The sequence below is a fragment of the Podarcis tiliguerta genome (assembly GCF_965153285.1).
Source record: "Podarcis tiliguerta genome assembly, chromosome: 8".
NCBI lineage: Eukaryota > Metazoa > Chordata > Lepidosauria > Squamata > Lacertidae > Podarcis > Podarcis tiliguerta.
The window spans coordinates 41748830-41771267 of NC_139541.1; the positions used below are offsets into that span (position 1 = coordinate 41748830).

Here is a 22438-nt window from a genome sequence, read left to right on the forward strand (position 1 = left end):
GCTCTTATACTTTGCAGTCCACTTTAACCCTTCCACTTTGAGAAAGACACCTATGATGCAGGGCTGAACAAAAGTACCCTTGGCTATGGCCAAAACATAGCCCTGGGGGCCTCCTCTTGCACCTCACCCCAAATGCTGTTAGGAAACATAGCATACTGAATTACATGGAATAGCAACATAATAAATGTATTGTTTAGTTTAGTATTACTTAATGAGGATAAATGCCAGCTCATTAGATAGGCAAACCTACTTTATTGAAATGCAAAAAGAATAGCTTACAATATTAGGAAATTGCAAATCATAGTAAGTTCCAATCATGTTTTTTACAGTTACTAAAATTTATAAATTATCCAATATTCAAAAAATCATTTATTACTGCAATCATCCATTTCATACTTAAACAGTTAGCCTACTTCAATTATTTCTTCCTTGCATTCATTTTGATGATTTTAATTGCTCACATAGCTTTGTTTACTTGCTGCCTCCCTCTGCCAAATGGTTGGGCCAGCCCCTGAGGGAGGAACATAGGAAGGAAGCTGGGGTATACTGTGTCAGACCATTGGTCCATCATGCTGAGTATTGTCCACACTGACTGGCAGAGGCTCACTGGAGAGCCAGTGTGGTGTAGTGGTTAAGAGCGGTAGTCTCGTAATCTGGGGAACCGGGTTCGCGTCTCCGCTCCTCCACATGCAGCTGCTGGGTGACCTTGGGCCAGTCACACTTCTTTGAAGTCTCTCAGCCCCACTCACCTCACAGAGTGTTTGTTGTGGGGGAGGAAGGGAAAGGAGAATGTTAGCCGCTTTGAGACTCCTCAAGGGGAGTGAAAGGCGGGATATCAAATCCAAACTCTTCTTCTCTGGATTTTCAAACAAGGGGCATTCCTATGATTCTATATTCTTGGAGGAATCAGGGTTGACCATAGAACCTTCCGCATGCAAAGCAGAGGCTCTGCCGCTGAGCTGTTACAGCGCTTCTCCAAATATATGCATTAGATACAGCAAATCTCTAGCTGTGACCCTTCAAATGCTTTGGTGGGGGAAGAGAAAGACTGCCCCATTGACTGGTTTAGCCTCCACATGCCATAGTCCACCAAAATAACCCTTTCCAAACATTTGAGGCTGGGAGAAAGGAGACTATCTACTCAGCCAAACAATGTTATTTGGATCCCAGCAATCTCAGTGAATAGTTGTTATTCTGCTTTTTGCTTGAAGCAGAACAGCAACCACTGGCTGTTGCTAGGTCACCTACATCTGGAAGCATCCATAAGATGTGTGCAGTGGAGGCTAACTAGCACCCTTGATGCCTATATCTTGAAAGTGTGAATAAATGAGTTAATTGATAACTTGCACTGTTAAAAAGAAATACAAGCAAGTGAGACTGCAAAAGCCACTAGGAATTAACTTCATTACACAGAATAGTTCAAAGGAAGGCTAGATGGTGAGAGTTTCAGCTGAAGATGTATTTTTTTAAGAAGTAGAAAAAAGGCGTATCTTCTCAGGTGTTTATGTTGCCTGTGGTAGTGAGGGGTTCCTTCTGCAGTGCAGACAAGCAGATTGTTTGGTGTTTTACCAGGGAAGGACTTTCCCATCCAAGTTCACAAATGTGCCATGGTCTTTCTCAGAGAGAGAGGGAATGGTGTTCAGGATTTCTTGCACACTGCGGTCCACAGTCATTGGGGGCTGCCCCTGGAAAGAGAATAGGGAAAGTGACACAACGACTTGCAGTTAAACAGGAAAAAGAGATTATTTTACAAACAAAATTGGTACAACTGGTTTGTTATAATTCTAATTCTAATTCTAATAATAATAATAATAATAATAATAATAATAATAATAATAAATTTATTATTTATACCCCGCCCATGTGGCTCGGTTTCCCCAGCCACTCTAGGCAGCTTCCAGCAAAACATTAAAATTCATCCAATATTAAAAGCTTCCCTAAACAGGGCTGCCTTCAGATGTCTTCTAAAAATCAGGTAGTTGTTTATTTCTTTGACATCTGATGGGAGGGCATTCCATAGGATGGGTGCCACTACTGAGACTTGGTACCAAGTTTACCAAGAAACAGTAAACTTATATATATTAAATTCAGTGGATGTTAAAAAGGTAAAGGTAAAGGTACCCCTGCCCGTACGGGCCAGTCTTGACAGACTCTAGGGTTGTGTGCTCATCTCACTCTATAGGCCGGGAGCCAGCGCTGTCCGCAGACACTTCCGGGTCACGTGGCCAGCGTGACAAGCTGCATCTGGTGAGCCAGCGCAGCACACGGAACGCCGTTTACCTTCCCGCTAGTAAGCGGTCCCTATTTATCTACTTGCACCCAGGGGTGCTTTCGAACTGCTAGGTTGGCAGGCGCTGGGACTGAACGACGGGAGCACACCCCGCCGCGGGGATTCGAACCGCCGACCATGCGATCGGCAAGTCCTAGGCGCTGAGGCTTTAACCCACAGCACCACCTTCTAATCAAGATGGTGTATCTACAGTCCCCCCCCCCTTCGATTTCTTAAACTATTTACTGACGTGTTAAAGCTTAAGTCTTAAAGCTTAGGTTCTGAAACAAGGTGGTACTTTCTGTCATTTTCCCAGCCTCCTATAAATCTCACTCCTGAGGCTCCTCTATTAGTATACCAGACCAGAGGATTACCACTACACCCCTCCCAGCTGGTTTTGGGATTACTCTTCTCTCACCAGAAGATCTGTTCCCTTCTTACTGAATTGAGACCCAAGCAGAGTGTTCCTTCACAACTCCACTTCTCCTGTCTCAAATTCAGCTACCCAGTTCTCACTTGTCTGCAGTGCTTTTCTTCTAGAAAAAAAAGGTTGCAGGTAAACAACATGAAGTTGTTACAGTAAATGCCACATTTTTAACCTGTGCTTTTCTTCTATAAAAAGTTGTGGGTACTGCGTACCCTTGAGTACCACCAGTAGAAAAGCAGGAATTGTCTGTGTACTCTCAAAAGATACTAATCACTATCTTTCGATCCAAGCTGAGAAACTTATTTCTCTGGTTGTAGATCTTTTCCTCAGGATGGATGTTACACACAAAGCTCAGAGACTATCCTCTTATCCAGCTGAACACCAGAAACCCCCGTCTCTACTCCTTTCCTTTTTCTCTCACAAAGTGCTGTCTCCAACCCCCTCTGGCTAGCTGTATTCTCAGACAATCAGAGTGATGCTCCAGCCCACACTCTGTGAGCCACACCACTCTGGTGGAATTCCACTGCCCCACCACCAGACCTCTGGTCTACCTAAGCTTTCCGTCATAACAGCCTTTGAGAGGAAAACAGAGAAATATTCTTGATAGCTCTCCTACATATGCATTGATAAGGCTGGTCTGATAGACATTACATACGTCCAAAACGTTTCTCACAAAGTCTGCCCCCAAAGGATCTAGGGCTAACCTATATTGGACCTCAAAATTTGATGTTCAATTACGGGTGCTGTTGTTTTTCCAGGGGAATCAAATTCATGGGAGATAAGTCTATGAGTGTCATTGCAGCTTTGGAAAGACAATAGATGAGTGACTTGTACTGTGCAAAATAAATGAATGTATTGCGCAGTGAGAAAAAATAATGACAAACATGGATAAGTCAAGAGAGAGCACACATCCTCATATTGATTAGTACCTGGTTAAGGGGAACCAGAGACTAAGGTTATATTGATAGTTCCCGCAACTAAAGGGTGGAGGAAGTGGGGATGTTGGAAATTTCTGCTGTGAGCAAATATAGAATTTACTCAGGTCTCCAGGAACAGAATTTATTGAAGAAAAGCAATCTGCATGTGATTACAGTTTGTTTGTTTGTTTGTTTGTTTGTTTGTTTGTTTTTAAGCACACTTTGCTTTTCCTAAGGATGATATAATGAAGCTTAAAAGAGGTTTAGAACACTATAGGGAAACTGTAAAGTGACGAGCCTTTAGCTGCTTCATTTCCTTGGAAAGAGGGAAGTGAATAATACAAGGTATCTGAATGGCTTGAGAGAGGGGCTGCCATTGTGTGAGATTCTTAATAATGGAAAGCCTTATAGTGCTGAGTTGGTTAGGAAAGTAAAAGGAGTGAATGGATTTTTAAATTAAAACACCCACCCACAGTAAGGAAGCAAATTCCAGAAGCACAAAAAAACCTTTTAAAGGCAGCACAGACCTTATTGTTTTGCAATTGTCTATATGTGTCAGGTCACATGCTGATAGTTTCTAGGAGCCACAGGTGAGAGTTTAGTGCAGGGTGGGGAGCAAAGGTGGACAGACTAGTCCAGAAGGAGTATGACATGTCCCCCACCAGAGGTACTACTCATAACATCCCATACATGAATCACGTACCAATTTATTTCCCATGTCTGTCTGTAACCACCCAGGATGCAATGTAATGCACAGGATGTTGTCTTTGGCATATCCCAGGGACTGGCACCGGGTGAGCATGTTCAGAGCAGCCTAGGAGAGAGACATACCAGAAGCAGGTAGAAATTCAATTCTGTTTATATTTTGATGAGAAGCTACTCAAACCAATACATAAACTGAAATACAACAATCTCTGTCGAAATTTACACTTCTCTAAATTTTGCGGCTCTGTTCTTGAACCAATGTGCACAAAAAGCATATAGCATACATAGAAAAGTGCACATAAAATTCTTATATTTGTAAAAATAACATACAAACGTATATAGTTGAAAACTGCATCAAAAATGTGTCTATTAAGAGAAATTTGGAGTGGTATTTTCAAGAGGATTTTTAATATGAAAAATCACATTACAGCTGAAAGGAAGATGATTGAATTTAAGGCTGGGAAAATGAGAAGCTGCGAGAAACCAGAAATTAGTGACATATGTCCATTCCTAATTATGTATACTTTATATATATATACATATATATATATATATATATATATATATATATATTATCTATACTCTTTTTCAAATACAACTATTTAATTATGTCAGTTTGTTTTAAAAGTATGCTATCAGTATCTTAAATAAATGTTATATATTTATATTAAAATCTATTATTTTATGTAATGTGCTTAGAGATTTTTTATATATATATCAATCTATATTCTGTTAAATTAAATAAACAGGCCAGCATGCACTAACTCTAAACAAATGTAAGTGTCTGAATGTTACTAACAAAAATGGATACAGTCAAGCTAGGATGGATTTTCTAAGAACCTTTTCAGCACCCTAAGGTGAAATTAACTGAGAGTTACTTTCAAACTTTGGATTGCAGAGCCAACCACTGTTCCCTCCATACCTTGCTACAACGGTAACCAACGATTTGCCCTTCATTCCATACAAGGACATTTTTAATGGAACCGGCTTCACTGGATACATTGATAATAGCAGCTTTGCTGCAGCTCATTCCTTTCTGGGTGCTTTCCTGAGATGCCTTCTTCAGCAAGGGCAGGAATGCCTGGAGAAGGGAAGGGTAGAATGAATGTTGATTATTATTAATTTATGAATCACCTTTTCCATTCATCTAAAGGCAATTGACAAACATACCAGAAAAACAGATAAAAATGGTTTTCAAACAGTCCCCCCTCCAACTAGCAAAAGACAGGTTTAAAACTAATAAACTTCTGTTGTGATATTCAATTATTGACTCATGCCTGCATGCATGAAAGGGTTATCCTTAGCCCTGAGCACAAGTTGCCAGTGGGTGTGGCTTAACAGGCCTCCCTTGCTTCCCTCCCTTTCTCTCTCTCCTGCTTCCTGGAACAAAGAGGCATGTGGCTATGGCTCCCAGGTGCAAGAAAAATAAAGTGGATTCAATTAGCCCTCATCCAGCTTATCACTGCATCCAGACCCCGGTCTAGGACCTGATCCACCATTCCTGATTCTGAAGTTACAGACAAATAGAGCTGGACCTTGTGCGAGATCTCCATATGGTCACACCCAAAGGTTTCATATGGATGTTAAATAACTCTGGAGACATGTAGTGTCCTGCAGCACTCCATAGCTCAAGAATAATCAGATAAGACTGCAACTACTGCAGAATAGTGCTGCTGGTACCAATCTCTCATAGACCGTCTATGGTCATGAGAGATCAAGCAGGAGCAGCAAGGTTGCACTCTCTCTGACCCTCTACTGATAACCAAGGCTGATTCAGTCACAAATCAAGTTCTGAACCTGGATTGGAGTAGGTCTAGATAATTATATCAGTAAGAAGGTCAGTGTATCTCCTCTCCAGTTCAATGTTCTCACTGTGAGGACAAACATAAGCTCAGGAGTTACTTGCAGTGGCATGCCAAAGTTCTCTTGCAGCTCACCCAGGCAGAAGCTGTTCATCAGGCGCAACCTTCTCTCATCACTTTACTTCCATAACCTCAAATAGCACATCTGTTAAATTTTGGTGTGTCATGCAGCTATAAAAAGTTCCTGCTGTTCATATGTTCTCAAAAGGCACACCGACCCATCACCCCAACAACCAGAAAGCAACGGCATCATGACCTTCCAAAGTCAAGGGCTCTGCAACATGCCAAAAAGTTTATGTAACAAAGAGACAAAGAGTCTTACCTGAGTCACCAACATGCTACCAATCACATTGGTTTTGTACACCTCAGCCATACTGTCTAGTGTCTCTGTTTCCAGAGTGCTTAGCTTTAAAATCCCAGCATTGTTTATCAGAAGATTGAGCCCAGCTCCCTTCAACCACTCTGTGACTCGGGTTGCAGCAGCCTTGACACTAGATGGCTCGGAAGTATCTAAAGTAGCAAAAATATTTTAAAGGAAATGAAAGTGAATGAAGATCTAACCCTGCAGACCTCACCAGCACTGCTATTGCTCTGTACCTGCAGTCTTCTTGCTCTGGAAATCCAGAGGACTATGGATCAACTTACTTGGCACATTTTTATGCATACATGCCATATATATTATGTATAGCGGATGAAATGCACACAATGGACAATCACATGTTTGCCAGAACTGTACAGGTATCCCACAGAGAAGGCAGCAAGGTATCATGAGCTCTGCAGCACCTTGGGTTTGAGCTTGGGACAGCAAGCCCTGACACAAGGGGAAGAAGAAAAATTGGAGGGGCTGAATTGTGGGATCCTGGGTTAGAAGAGGGGAGACTTCCCTTGGCTCTCCCTTGCTTCCCAGTTGAGGCTGGGGAGGGTTGTGAGCCACCAAAGACAGAGGAAGCAACAGTTGAACTGGAGCATGCAGTCTTGTTGCCTAGAACCAGGTGCCACCTTTGTAGACAGAAGCATACTCACCCAGCCCAATGAAACACCTGGTTGCAAACCCAACATTCTATCAAGGCAAGCAAATCTCATGAGTAAATGCACCACACTTAGTCTTTAAAAGCTTGGTAGGTGGGGTATGGAAACTTGTTGAGACATCTTCATCACTTCTGTCCAATTCTGAATTTATTTTGTTGTTCCTGGACTTCTGAATCATGACTCCTGAGTAATTTTTCTGCTGCCGAGCCTGCACCATTATTTGTCTGAATAAAGGTATTTCTTACTTTTAAGTAACAACTTCTGTCTACATATGTTGGACAGAAATAGTACCACAGATAGCTCTAGGTGACCTACTTGCTCAGATGAAGGTTAGGACCAGACTGAAACCTTTTAAATCTTAACCTCCAGACTACCTTTTCTAGCCTCCACCCCATTGTGAACAACTTCAGAGCCTTAAAGGGCTATCCTTCTGACCTGAAGATGGACACTTCTCTTGTGTTCCATAGCCTCCTACTGCACTGCTGGACCAGCAAAGTGTGGTGGGAGGCATTTGGCTCCTTAGGCTCAGGGAAAGATACTCATAAGTGCCCTGGCTTTAGGCACAATGCTCCCCTGGTCCCCAACAAGCCCCTCAGAGACTTGAACTTTGTCCAGTTCCTTAGCTGGTATCTTTGCAGCCTCCCAACCTGTGTCTGGCTTACTACTAGATTCAGGGGTCATGGCATTAGCAGTGCTTTTATAGGCATTGCTATATTTGTGAAAGTGAAAAAGGTCTCTTTTCCATTGTTATTCACTTTTAACTGACACACAACATTCCACAAGTACAGTCCTCACTGAGTGATTGGGCTTTTCCCTTTTTTATATAATTAAAAATATATTTGTTGTTCTGAGAAACTCTCAGTGTTGGATTGAGAATGCTCAAGGCCAGGCTTTGACTACACAGTTGCCAGTACACACTGCCTCTGTTTGTTCTATTACATTGCCTATTTACTCACTATGCATGCCAATTGCTGCAACATACTGAATTTATATCAAATAAAGGAACATACTCTCTCTTTTTTTATCTACCTGGCAGAATATTAGCTTTTCTGCTTTGGTCCTGGATCCAACACTTTTTTCAAGTTCTTATATTCTAAAGTAGTTTTGAGAAGGCATTTACTGTGGCATTAGAACTCTCATACATGCATTTTTTTCTGCAGCTTCTACATGACATTGCTGGCATCAGAATGCCAGTCTGCATCTCCCCCCTCCCCCTGCTACTACCTGATTTAGTCTAGATTTTCCCCTTTCTGTGGAAAATCCAAGTGGTTAAAGCAAACAAACCCAACCAACCATACTTATTTTAGCCAACAACCTGTTTGTGACATCTAAAGGACTGATTTGAAGTATTGAGCCCCCATCTGGAAGCTCCCTGAGTGAGCACTGGAGAAACAATGCACATGTAACCTGCAAAATACCTTGAATGAGATGGCCTTGAATTCTAGCTATTGTAGACAGTAATTTAGGATGAGGGAATTTAAGGTGGGGTAGGTGGAGAGAGCAGGCACTTACCCAGTGCAAGAATCTCTACTCCCTGGTGCTTAGCAGCCAAATTCTTCAATTCCTGAAATATTAAAAAAAAGGAGAGAGAAAATAGAACTTCATGTCCTTCATACGGGATTATTTGAGACAGGATAGGAAGAGGAGGGTGCTTTCCCACTAGGCATTCATGTTGTTACCGTGTTTCTTCCTTCTGTGTGACAGCAAAGAACAGATATTTGGGACTCAAACCCAAAGTCACGATAAATCACAGGAGCAACTGGACCAGTAAGAGTAATCAAATAAATGGTTGATTGTCATATCAGATTTATTTATTTGTCCCCAGTCATTAGATCATTAGAAAACAAAGATTAACAGTAAGGCAAGGTAGCAGAAATAGAAATAGTGAACTTGGAAGCAATTCAACTACAAAATAAACGCACTTAGAATGCTGAATTTCCTGGACAAATCACAACATACCCCTATAAAAAGGTTTCTCCTCTTTTCAAACAGTGGAAGGAAATATAAAAATGAATGAAATAGTATGAATTTATGCAGATCTGAACAGAATTATGTATAACCAGAATGAAAAAAGCCTAAAACTAACTTAGAATTCTGAATCTCCTTCACACAACTTTTATTAAGAAATAATTTTCTTCTGTCATCAATTATTGCAGTTAGAAAATACAATTTTCACAGTTGCATGTTGATCCTCGGATAAAGGACAGTACAAAAATTTCATGTTTGGTAACGGTTACCAACTGTCGGTGAAAGAGTATGCCTTTGTGGATGAAGTCAAACCCTTGGAGAGTTACAGCGCCTGCTGTGGCTGTAGAGACCAATATGGGAGAGACATGTTTTGTTGCAGCTGTGGCAAATGAAGGCATCCTGTTTTGCTGATGCTGATATATGGATCATTTACCTTATTTTTTGCTCCATAAGACACATTTTTTTCTTCCTAAAAAGTAAGGGGAAATGTCTGTGTGCCTTATGGAGTGAATGTGTGGTCCCTGGAGGCAAATTGCCCAGGGGCAAAAAGCAGATCATGCTTTTCTCTTTTTTTGAAAGGGGAAGTGGATGTTGAAACAAAGCCGCTGAACATTTGCCGATCAGGGAGAGAGATAAGGGATGCTAGAGATAAAGGAGGCTGTCTGGGAAGGGGGAGGTAAAGACAGCAAACTTGCAAAGGGGGGAAACAGGAAGAGTAAAGCAATAAGGAGAGAAATTAGAAGAAAAGGAGGAGCAAAAAACTGCTCCAGCTAAGGAAAAGACGCTAAGGCAAACAAGAGGGAAGGGAGTGTTGAAAGGAAACAGTTGATCAGTGGGATCGGAAGAGAGATAAGAGACGCTAGCAGAGGCTGCCTGGGAGGGGGGAGGTAAAAGCCCATGGACCTCAGGATTTTTACATTGGGTCACCCCAAATTTGCCATCAGATCACATAGCATGTCCATGGCTACAGCCTGCACCAAAAAAATCACGCACCCGCTGTTGCATGGGGCCACAATGGAGCAAAAACGTGGTTACAAAGCATGGATCCTCAGGATTTTTGCATTGGGTCACCCCAAATTCACCATCAGATCACATGTCTGTGGCCACAGCATGAACTACAAAAATCATACATCCACTGTTTTGTTCAGAAGATTTTTTCTTATTTTCCTCCTCTAAAAACTTGGTGCGTCTTATGGTCAGGTGCGTCTTATGGAGCGGAAAAATACGGTAATGATCTTAAGTTTTTCTTGTCACAAACAGCATGCACTCAGTCATTTGACAGGGCAGCACTATTGTCTTTCCCCATTTTATTGGTCAACTTTCTTGTTTTCCTTATGCTACTTATATACAAACTTATATTTAAAAAATTGTTTAGCAATCTCCAGACTCAAACTTTTTGCATGCAGTTCTGAGAAACCAGATTTCACCACTAGAGATAAAACAAGCCTCCCCCAAGAGAACCACAAGTCTTAACCCAATATAATTTGTGGCTTCTACCCTCTAGCAGTTAGGCATAGAGGAAGGACAGAGCACTCACTTGCCTGCTTGCAATTCCTTCTTGCCTTTGGCTACCAAGCATGTCTTTATATATGACTGAGTAACCCTGATGAAAAACAGTGTTATTCTCTAATACATGAACAGAGAAAGAGCTTCCATGTAAGATGGTCCAAGTATGATTTTCAGAAAAGATCACAAGGAACACTTGCTTCTGGTTTCATGCAGTTTTGTTTCTCCACCAAAAAATCAATTCCAAGCCACTTCTTTCTATAAATTAAAAGAACAAGCTATTCCAGCCAAAAGATTAAAAATAAACTTGTTTGCTTTGAGCCATGCAACAGGAGAGTACAAAACTACATATTTGCAATCGTTTCTCAGTTCTGCATTTCTATGTTGCAATGCTACACTGCTGTTTACAGCAAAAGAGGGGTTTGTGGCTTCTTGTGAAGTCCCTAGGAAGGACTGCCTAGCAAGGAGCTGGAGAAAGAGGGCTTCTTGCTTAGCTGGGGAGAGGAACTCCCCAGATGAAAAACAGAGTGTTATACTTTAATATATGGACTCACAAATCAGTTTCCTGGCACTCTTGTTTCAATACAAATTATTATGTTTAGCAATATTCTAATCCTAAACACTTTGACCCAGAAAAAATAATCACTCTGCTCAATGTAATTGACTCCTTAGTAATCTTCATCCCATGGTATGTATTTCAGGAGCTTTGGATCTGAGTTATTCTTGTTATCTCCAACACTCATCAGGATATTTACTTCTCTGTTTAAATGCTCTTCAAGTGGGAGTAATTAACTTCTTTCCAGCTTTACATTCCTAGCTCTGCAAGGAAAAATTTCAGCAAAGGCACCCCGAAAGGGGTAAACAATCTGTGCTTGAGCCAACATGCAAACTGTCTCCAAGCCACTTAACTTACCCCAGCAATGTGGAACTTAAAGAGCCTTGTAAGGCACCTCTACTGACCAAGGCACAATCTCCTTGGCATCAAAGGGAAACCCACCCTAACTTCCACCCTGGAGCTCACCTGGGCACGTGGTCCCTCTGGATCCCGGCAGGTGGCAAAGATCCATTCTGGCCTGTTACTTTTCCCAACCAGCTGTTTGACCAGCTCCAAGCCAATACCCCGATTGGACCCAGTCACCAGGACACTGCGTGCATTCAGCACAGCCATCTCTCTTCCTAGCCTGTGCCAAACTGACTAAGGTCTTCGCCAACCCAACCCGAATGGTAAATCTAGCCCTCAGCTTCTCCAACCAGGATTATATAACTGCTGACGAGACACTGAGGGACAGGAATGCCTTTGTGTAAAAGAACTGAAGGAGAGCAAGATCAGATAAGGGGCAGGAGAGACCCTGGTCTTGGTGGGGTATCTATGATGGAGTCCTCTCAGTCTGAGGCTTGCAACGCTGCATTCTCAGGCGCGAGGGGTACTGGGTCCACAAGTAAGTTTGACCCACCCTCTATGCAAGAATGGCTTTTGAGACTATGGGACTCGTTTACTTGGTTAACATGATTAGAATAAGGGAAGGGTGATGAAATGATAACAGGCTTTTGGGGAAATTGAGCCCTGCTTGCTTATCACTTATTCAAATGGTAGGGTAGTACAAGTTTATGCAACATATAAGGCAGTGATCTCCCAACTTTCCCACTGCACTGGCCTCTTGAAAATTGCTGGGGGTCTTGGAGGACCACTTAATGATTATTCTGCCTGTTGTAGCAATTGTAATGCCCTGTGTTAGCAGCTGTATGGTTTTTAACTGTGCTCATACAGACACACCACAGGCCACCTGAATGAAGGTAATGGAGCACTCCTGGTCTGTGGACCACACTTTGGGAAGGAGAGGTGAAAAGAGCAGTGGTGGCTGATGTAGGTGTCTTTCCCCACTTGATAAAGGGCATGCCTACAGCATTGGCACTTTCTCAAAATCCCTTATGTGCCCACTGCTGAAGGAAGGAATGAATTCCTTTGGTGTTGGCTTCCTGGATGCCTTTGGACAGAGCAGAGGTTAGTGTCTCCTGTTGTGCCCAGCTGCAGCTTTTTATGGTTGGCATAGTAGTTCCACTACATTTTGAGATAGACATCCAAAATGCTTTAAAATATACACTATGAGTATATGAATCATGGCTACAGCTGCCAGCTGAGTGTGGTGTGTGAAATGGCACCTAGACACCACTTCTGGAAGAGCAAGAGCATTTCAAAGCCAGCACCTGACAGGTGCAAAGAAGCTGGAGAGATCAGGACTGAAGCTGGTTCGCAATTTTGAGCAAAGTTGTCAAGGTTTAATGTAAAGGATTATGGGCTGGTATCTCAATGCAAAAATGATATACGATCACATTGCATTGTATAAACTTCCTTTTGTTAGGGAGGAGATTGTTGGCTCATTGTTCAAAAGCAGTCACTGTTGGCTCATTGGAAGAGAAAATTGAAGCTGGCATCTTTCCCACTCCACCTTCGCTGGGATGTTGTAAGTTCGATCTGCGTGAGAAAGTAACAACTTGTTCATGGGTAAGTACTTTTTTTTAAAATGCAGTGAGACTCCAGTGATCTCTCTTCCAAAGAAAACCAAACCCATTGTCCCTCTCAATATTATGATGGGTTGTATCATAGGGCTTTTTTGGGGGGGGGTAAAAGTATTGTAATTTGAGTCCCCTGCCACACACATATGCCACAATCCCATCCTATGCAAACCATCTCCTGAGTCATGAAAGAAAAGTTTCTATTTTAATTCTGAAATTTTATTTTCTACATTTCTGAAATTATACGATGACCCATGCTGGGGGGTTTCTCATGTTATGAGGCAATGGGCAAATACAAAGGCTACTGACTCTTCTATAATATTTTGGTTGGTTCCAGTTTAAAGGCATTGTCCTTTCAATGTTGTTATTGTTGTTCAACATGGCTACAAACATTTTTTTCAATAGACCAATTAACAGGTTCATTTTCTGGCCTTTTTCATTGAAAATCATGAATATTATTATTAGTACCCATGCTTCTCCATAAGGTCTCAGGGCAGATTACGCCATTAAAACAACATTAAAAACAATTAAGAACAACCCACAACCGTAAAAGTAAGGTGGGTCCCAAAAACATACACCTCAGGGGTCAAAAGCCAGGGTAAAGAGGTGCATCTTTAACATTCTCCTAAAGCTGTAAGTCAGAAAAGGCAGGTTCAATTGCTAGATGTCTTAACCATTCTTGTTCTGCAGAAGAATGACAGCAGTTTTTCAGGAGTGCTATCTTGCTGAAACATCTTTCAGCTTCTACCACAATCACTAGCAGGATGCAAACAGATCCCTAGCAATATGCACAATTCCCATAAAATTAGTGGCAGGGTTGCTGTTTTTTGTTTTTTGTAAATGTGGTGCACAACCTTTGTATGTGCTATGAATGTGCTATGCCCAGCACATACAAAGGTTGTGCACCACCACCTCAGTCTCTGCCGAGCAGTAGCAAGTATCCAGGGGGTTCCAGGGTTAAGTTGTGGGTGAACATATCAGATGACACAGCAATTCTTCAAACAGCTCGTGTTTATTCACAGGCCAGAACAGAACTGAACTGAAGGGTTCAGCCAGCCTGCTTATATAGAGCTCCACTAGAACGCAACAGTAACCATATTCTGTAACTATCCAATCACTGAACGTCACTTTCGACCCCTTATTTGCATATGTGGACCTGAACTATCTACATTATCCCCCTGCTGGCCCAGGGTGAGAACTGCAGTATATAACACAGGCATTTACCCAGGGTTGTGGCACAGATTGTTGTGTATTTAAGAAATATGGTTTATTTTACTCATATTTGCACTGGAAGCTTTCAGTGGAGGGAGTGCAGAGGTTACAGCATTTGCATCTCAAGAGGGACTTGTTCTTCATGCCTCTGTCCCAGACTGCCTTCAGCCAGCCTGCCAATATTCTGCCCCTCGGCCCACACTTGGAGTGCTACCTATCTCCTCCTCCTCGTTCCCAGAACTCCTTGTTCTAAGCTTCTGTGTAAAATGACACTTTCCCCCCATTGGCACAGCTTGCCTTCTGACGTTTTTTCAATCACAAACCTTCCTCTGTCTACAGGAACCATGACAACTCTGTTTTGCCTAGACCCAAAGATTGCATATTTTATGTGTTGATGACATTGTTTCATATTAGCTTGCAGTCAGCTACTCTGGGCAGGCTAGTTTGCATAGGCTAAACCCAGGAATTTCCATGTTTGGCACAGTTCAGGAGAACTGCTGCAACCTGTATTTTCCCATCCATGTCCCAAATATTATCTAAATGCTACCACATTGCTAATTTCTAACTCTAGATCTGTAACAATCCTTCCCCCCCAAAGTAGACTTGAAGGTATGCTTTTGTATGTCATCATAGGGTGGGAGCCACCAGAGTTCCTACTTGTCCCCTATACACCCCTTGTGATTATTTGTGCAAAATCTGGCAATACAGGTGGCTAATTATATATAGCCCCTAAAATCACAATAAATCCTTAAAATTTCCACAGTATATCTGGTTTTCAATTATTCTGCCTGAGCACAAGGCATGTTAACTCTCTGACCTATCTTCACAACCACAGAATGTTCTCTATGGCACGCTTTGCACCTGTTCTGACCACATCAGTTATCTCCTTTGCATGTTTCGAACCACAGAATGTGCTCTTATCTTCTCTGTCACAGGAAACTAAAATTTAGAATTTTAAACAACACATGCTCTTAGTATGCTTCTGTTTAAGGCAGGCTTCCTCAACCTCGGCCCTCCAGATATTTTGAGACTACAATGCCCATCATCCCTGACCACTAGTCCTGCTAGCTAGGGATCATGGGAATTGTAGGCCAAAAACATCTGGAGGGCCAAGGTTGAGGAAGCCTGGTTTAAGGTATATAACTAATGGGCAATTTCCACTCAGGTCAAGCATCCTGAACTAAGGTGTGTAATACCTAAAACAGCCCCTAAACCCCTGTAAGAATCACATATGAGTTATTATGCCTACATCTAAGAAGCTTTCATATAGGTATATATATTGTTCTAGATCTGTGGGTGCTAAATGCTTGGGTTTAATAATTTTTTAGGATTTTATTCGAACTGGTATGTTAGGACCGGTAATAGTCAGACTCATGTGTATTTAAGATGTGGATTAGCCACTGTTAATCTCCCTGGAATTAGCATATGTGAAGAGATAATTAATCTAGACATACTTCCTGGGTTGTGTATTAGAACTTGTAACCTTAGCCAAATCAACAAGTTTTAATGAATTCAGACAGAATTCTTGGTGAGGTGACTGGGGATGAATCTCATTTGCAAATGTGTGGATTTCCTCCCTCTCTCAAGGGCTAAGTGTGAATAAGTGTAAAAAGCTGGTCCTTTTTGAGGAAATGAGCTTTAGCACATTGTGCCTTATTCTCGAAGGAAACACTAACCCTGGCAAGTCGCCAATGGACATAATTAAGCGGTGATTGATGATAGCCAGGCATAAATCTTGGCTATCAAATTCACACTAGAGGTAAGAGTGAACAGGAGATTAGCCTCTGATGCTCTGAAAAAGCCATTTTCTAAGTCAGGAGACTGAAAAGCTGTCAGCTCCTGGGAATCTGGACAGGGCTGAGTGACTTAGACCAGAGGAATCAAAGCCTTGTAAGAACACTGATGGGCTTTGGGTACACAAAAGCTTCCCTTTCTCTAATTATCTTTGAAATGGTTATAATTTGCAACAGAGAGAGGTTTCTCTGTCTGCCAGTTGAAAAAGGAGTGTTATACTCTTACATTTTGGAAAGATATTGGGCATAAGTGTTTAGCACTTTTGACTTACATTGCTCACTTATTTATGCCAAAGTACTCATAGATTAAATTACTTTTGAAGTGGAAAAGGAGTTTGGGAACTGGTTTTTTAGACTGGCAAGGGACCCAGGTTAATCTGCCTCCATCTTTTGTTCCTTTTTAATGAGATATAAAAGTTCAGTTCTTGCCTTTGAGATTGGTTACCCAAGCACCCACTTGGAGATTTAGTGTACCAGCTATAAGATGCATGCAGTGTTGGAAGTGTTCCACCAACCATGTGAGCACTTGACTGTTTACCAGGTGGATTACTCTGAACAGTTTGGTCCAGGGTGTTATCAATGCTTTACTTCAGGAATAGGCAGTTGTTGCCCCAAGGAATGAGATAAGCGTAATACTCCCTCCTGATGTAATGATCTGGTGGTTCAACTCCCCATCTTTGGGGGAATGAATCCATGCATTTGGAAGAAGCATCAGATTGGAGAGGTACTTTTCAGGGCCAGCCTTCAATGTCCCTGCTCAACTGTAAGCAACAACAGAAGAGGAGCCCATTTTGTCAGCATCTCTCTAGCCAAAAAGTTTGCGTTGCCCCCATCTGACTTCAAACCAGAAGGCCCAACAGAACCACTATCCCTCTTCACCATCAAGAGTCTATGGTTTGTCACCCTTTAAGTGAAGAGGTTTCTCTCATTAAAGGCACAGTTGGCCACCCAGGTGGAGCTGCAACTCTGTTTAACGCTCATTCTGGGGTTACCTATTTCTGGAGCAACATTTTAGCCTCCAGCTTAATGCTATCTGTGTCCTGAACTCTTGCCTTGCCTCTCTTCAATTTACCTTGTATGCATTACCAGAACCCTCCCACTTACCCGTCAACATGACATGCAGGGAGTGAGGGAACACAGGATCCGGCCCTGCTGGCCAGATCCTGCTCCCTGCTCCTGCTTTAACAAATCCACTCCCCGTCACTCAAGCATACAAAATACATAAGAGACATTGCCGTGCAGTGGACATAATCCATCCTGGTGCAGAATGGGCCTGCCCCCATTACATTTTCTGACAGTCCCTTCAGCTCCTCTCTTGAGAAGGCTACACAGGACTCTGATTTGGCCAAATAGGGCTTGTACACACTCACTTCTGTTTTCCTGCATTATTTCAGCACTGGACAGAGAGTTGAACTTGGATCAAGGAATCCTAGGATTAAATGCCCACTGAGCCTTTAAGACTAGACTCTCTTGGCATTGACTAGTTCCCAGGATTATCATGTGGATCAAAGCATGTTGTCTTGGAAGAAGAGCAGGATGCCTGCAACAGATGTAACACAAAGCCTACAGCCCAGAAAACAGCCCCAAATGGTCCTTTAGCATGTGATGCAGAAGTAGGGACCATTCTGTAGCATGAAAAGTATGAGGAGGCAAAACTATTACACCCAGGGGAGCTGTTAAATATCTATAAGAAGAACAGCCTTCGCCAAGCTGATGCCCTGCAGGTGCATGACTGTGCTGATTGGGGCTGCTGTGAGCTGGACTCCAAACCACCTGGAAGGCACCAACTTGAAGAAGACCATACAGTACTAGAAAAACCAAATGTCCTCCAAGAGGCTAATGATTTAAAATGTATACCCCAGCAAATGCAGGTTGTGAAACAGCAAGGTGTACACTGCAAGGTGCCTTAGTGGTTTGTGTGCATTATGTGTACATGCACCAGAGATGTGATGCATTGACTCCCCACTCCAGTAATAAACAAACAAACAAACAAACAAACAAAAACAAACGAAACACAAAATAAGACATAAAACCAAACGCTAACTGCAGTCTTGGATAATGAAAAGAGACTATGGATGCAGTTTTATAACCACTTGCTGAGGCATAACTTAAGCATCATTGAACTCAGTAAGACTTGCTTCTCAGCAGACATGCGCAAGATTCTGCTGCTAATCTACTTTCTACTTCCATCATAATTACAGGTATAAAATGTCAATGTTTGCCTTTAAGATTGGTGGTTTGAACGGTGTTGCTATGGCCACCAGTGAAGTGGCAAATATTTAATCATGTGTGTATAGTAGGGTTTTACAGGACTGGTGAAAGATGGTTGGATTTAGGCTTCTTTGAGAAACGTGTCACACAGGCTACCCCACTTTCTTAGATTTAGAATCAATGGGGACAATTGCCCAGACTTCACTCTTCACAGCCTAACAGAACAAGAGAGAGAGAGAGAGAAAAGAAAAGAAAAGAAAAGAAAAGAAAAGAAAAGAAAAGAAAAGAAAAAAGTTGATTTGTTTTAGGATATGCAAGGTACTATTTAAATTCTAAAGAAATTAGCCTAGAGACATATTTTAAAGAAAGGACAGATAGAGTCTGATTGTTTCATTGAAAGATTTGACAGTGACCTAGCAATGGCACTAAAAATACAAAAAACTGTCAAAAGATAGCCAAGAGCTCCTCTCTAAGTTCACTTTGCAGCTATTTCTAATAAAAAAGATCTCAAAATAGAAATTAAATATGACTTATCTTTGGAAGAAAAAGTGACAGAACTGACAGGAAAGATAAAAGAACTAAAACAGCTTCTGAAGCATTTAATATGTTCATGAAGTCCAAAAAAGCCTTTTCTTAAATGGAAGAGGCTATATATTAAATAGATGCCCAGCTTGCGTAACTGGAAAACAGATCTGAGTTCAAATTTGAAGGCCAGATGGGATGAAGAAGGTCTGAAGAAACAAAATATGATGGGCTTTCCAGCAGATTGGTTCTCTAAACAATTCCCTCAAATTCGTCTCACTGTAGATCAAATTGAACATACCCATTGAGCCCTAGCCCCAAAGCCTAAAGAAGGATTTCCCGCATAGGACATAATCATTCATTCACAAACAGTGCTATAAAGGATCATCTTGAAGCTGCCTAGGCAAATTGACCAGATAAAGCTGAAGGGTAGATTGAACTTTATCAAAACTTGAAACCTATGACTGCAAAAAAGACATCCACTGTATTTCTGCACAGCTAAACTTAGTGAGGCTAACATCAGATACAAACGTGGATTTCCTTTTATGCTGTGGTCTTCCATGACACATGCTGCTGAGAACAAGATGAGGCTGCAGATATTTTTGACTGGAGACTTAACACTCCAAAAGACAAGGAAAGAAAAAGAAATGTAAAATGAAAACTGAAAATTGCAATTCCCTTGTTAGAATCAGATGTTAAAATATACTTTGTTATTTTGGACTAATACTTGTATTCCCTGCTGAGCTTTTGTCTGCAAAATGGCAGTTTTATTTATTGTAATATATATGTTTACTGCTTGTAGGGTGAGTGGGAGGTTGCCTCTGGTCTCTAGTTCAGAAGGTTTCTCTGTTCATTTCTTTTTATTCCTGTTAACAGCATCTCTCTCTACTACATTTAGGGAACATTCACCAATTCATCTTAAAAAAGGTTTTGCCTCCAGGTTGTGCTGTTGTAAAATGGTGATCTCTTAAACAGTGAGGTCTGGAGATGGCGAGGAGCAAAGGAGCATGGGGGAGGTTTGGATATGATTATGAAGTGTCCATTTGTTCAGGGTGCATGGTATCAAAATGAGTTATGAACTACTTTATATACTTGGCTATAACATAGATTTAATCACATGAAATATATCCAGCACGCAACAACTTTTAAAATATGAATTGAAGCTAAAGATTGGAAATATTAAATTGATTGGTTACAATGACATCATTGTATAAGATAAAAATGTTTAGCATAAGGGGGTTGGGTTCACTGATTAAAAGAAGACACATTTTGAGTCTTATTTTTAAAAAAACAAAACCAAGCCAGATATACTGTTCTTATATGAAACCCATTGTGAAAACGTCATGTTAACAAGAAGATACTCTTTGCCCTCTGGAAGGTTGCCGAGATGGGTGTGTCCTCCTCCTTCCTAAACAGTTCCCCCACCCACATCCTAAACAGTTAAGAGCCATTTGACAATGGATGCAACCTATTCCCAAAGGAGGTGAATGAGATCAAGATTATTGGAGATCTTCAAACAAATCCCCATTGGTTGCATCAAGCAGGATGTTGGATCATATTACCTTCTATTATTAGAAGATGCTTCCCCCTACTTTTTGCTTATGGACACATGGGTTGCTTAAAACAGTGAGACTATTCGGGGGACGGGTTGGGGGGCTTGCTGTGTTTCAAGTTGCATTTGAACACTGCTGTCCAGTGAGGGGGCTGGGATGTCTTCACTTACCTTTTGGAAGGTGTTGCAGGGGAGGGAAAACCAAACTCCTATTGAATAAGCTGTCATCTACACACCTGCAATGGAGGTCCCAAATGTACACACCTTAACCTCAAAGTAGATGTAGGTTACAGTTTCAAATTGGATTTTTGTTGGGGGGAAGCAGGCCTTTTATTGGGGGCGGGACCTGAATTGGCTATGTATTTTTATTGATTGGAGGGCAGCTGCCCCCCCCCCCGGCACCCCCCCCCCTTGGCTACGCCCATGGAAGCTGGTTTGAGGAATACACACTGAACAGAAATATATCTCACAAACTTACAGGAGGAAAGATAGTGATTGTCTACAACTTCAAACACCAACAGTGGGTGCAGGTTAGAGCCCAAGTAAACAGCAACAGCCTTAGATGATATATTGCAGGGGGTCAGCAAACGTTTTCAGCCGGGGGCCGGTCCACTGTCCCTCAGACATTGTGCGCGGCCGGACTATATTTGGGGGGGGGGGATGAACGAATTCCTATGCCCCACAAATAACCCAGAGATGCATTTTAAATAAAAGGACACATTCTACTCTTGTAAAAGCACGCTGATTCCTAGACCGTCCACGGGCCAGATTTAGAAGACGATTGGGCTGGATCTGGCCCCCAGGCCTTAGTTTGCCTACCCATGATATATTGGCATGAGCAGCTGTTTCACCCATGCTGGGCCTATTATTGTTGTTGTTGTTGTTGTTGTTGTTACAGTGAGTCAGACTGTTTCTCCTTCCAGCTCAGTATTGTCTACACTGACTGGCAGCAGCGGTTCTCCAGGATTTCAGAGAGGTTCTCTCCCAGCCATACACGAGGATGCCGGGGGTTGAAGGTGGGTCCTTCTGTATGCAAAGCAGATGCTCTGCCCCTGAGGCAGACCTTCCGCAAAGTGCACTTTTACACTGTTATCAAAAATCAGTCATCAGGCTGCGAGGAAAGGCTCCAGTTCCCGCAAGCGGCCGCAGGGGGGCGATGTGTGGCGGGTGCGAAGGGTGTTGCCCCACAGGCAAGTTTTCTGTCGGAGGCAGACCCGGGACGGCGGTGCAGCAGATGCTCATGGAGAGCTTGGGAGCGCGCAGCGTCTTGGTGACCGGAGCCAACCGCGGCATCGGCCTGGAGCTGGTTCGCCAGCTCCTGGATATGCCCAACCCGCCGCAGTGGCTCTTTGCCTGCAGCCGGTCTCCGGACGGGGAGCGCGGACAGGTGAGTGGCTCAAGCCCCAACATGGGCTGCTTGGGGGACGGAGGAGGGTTCTCGGAAGCAAGTCCCGCTTTGGTCCCTGGGGCTTCGTCCCGGTAAGCTGGCGCAGCATTGCAGCCTTGGTCGGTGGGAAGCCCCATTGAATTGAGCAGGGTTTATTTCCCAGCGAAGGAGTGGCGCCTGGGGCTGGTCGGGTGACTGGGACTTTCTGGGAATCAAAGCGTAGGAGTCAGGAAGTTATTTTGCACCAGTTATTGCTGTCGCGTGTTAAGTAGGAACTTTCACCCCCAAAGGCGAAGGAAATCACTACTCATTGTGTTTATTTAAACTCCTAGGTTAGCTAAGAGCTCAAGAAGAGGGGTATAAAGTAAATCGTCAGTTTTTAGTGCTCTGGAGTACAGACTGTGAGCTTGAGCAGAAAACTGGAGATGAACCTTGAACCTTGAATATTCAGTCTCATCAGCACTGGCATGAGACTTTGATTGAATGCATTTATAGCAAGGAAAGTGGCCAAGAACCAGCCAGGGTGGAGAGCACTTTTAGACTGAAATCCGTTATACACTTCAC

General features: G+C 42.4%; 2 protein-coding genes across 5 annotated transcripts in view; one reads left to right on the forward strand and one right to left on the reverse strand.

The window, feature by feature from the left end:
* Positions 1-22438, forward strand: part of LOC310683046 (C-signal-like) — a gene marked incomplete at its 5' end in the record, with an annotated part of 33717 nt that overhangs the window by 2811 nt on the left and 8468 nt on the right. Inside the window, 2 exons of one of the 3 annotated variants that reach the window (XM_083452565.1) lie at positions 11975-12122; positions 13044-13186. In XM_083452565.1, the coding sequence (XP_083308691.1) occupies positions 11975-12122; positions 13044-13186 (291 nt within the window). Of the gene's footprint in view, positions 1-11974; positions 12123-13043; positions 13187-21631; positions 21875-22438 lie in introns of those variants that run through there. The other 2 variants (XM_083452566.1, XM_083452567.1) reach the window with 2 other exon arrangements.
* Positions 1419-11854, reverse strand: LOC310683054 (C-signal-like). Of its 2 annotated transcripts, XM_083452579.1 has the most exons (6): positions 11705-11854; positions 8722-8773; positions 6503-6690; positions 5241-5399; positions 4317-4427; positions 1419-1685 (listed from the first exon to the last, which is right to left on the reverse strand). In XM_083452579.1, exons 1-6 carry the CDS (start codon positions 11849-11851, stop codon positions 1566-1568), a joined length of 777 nt encoding a protein of 258 aa, XP_083308705.1. In that variant the 5' UTR covers positions 11852-11854; the 3' UTR covers positions 1419-1565. The 2 variants fall into 2 exon arrangements, with proteins under 2 accessions (XP_083308705.1, XP_083308706.1); XM_083452580.1 differs by lacking the exon at positions 4317-4427.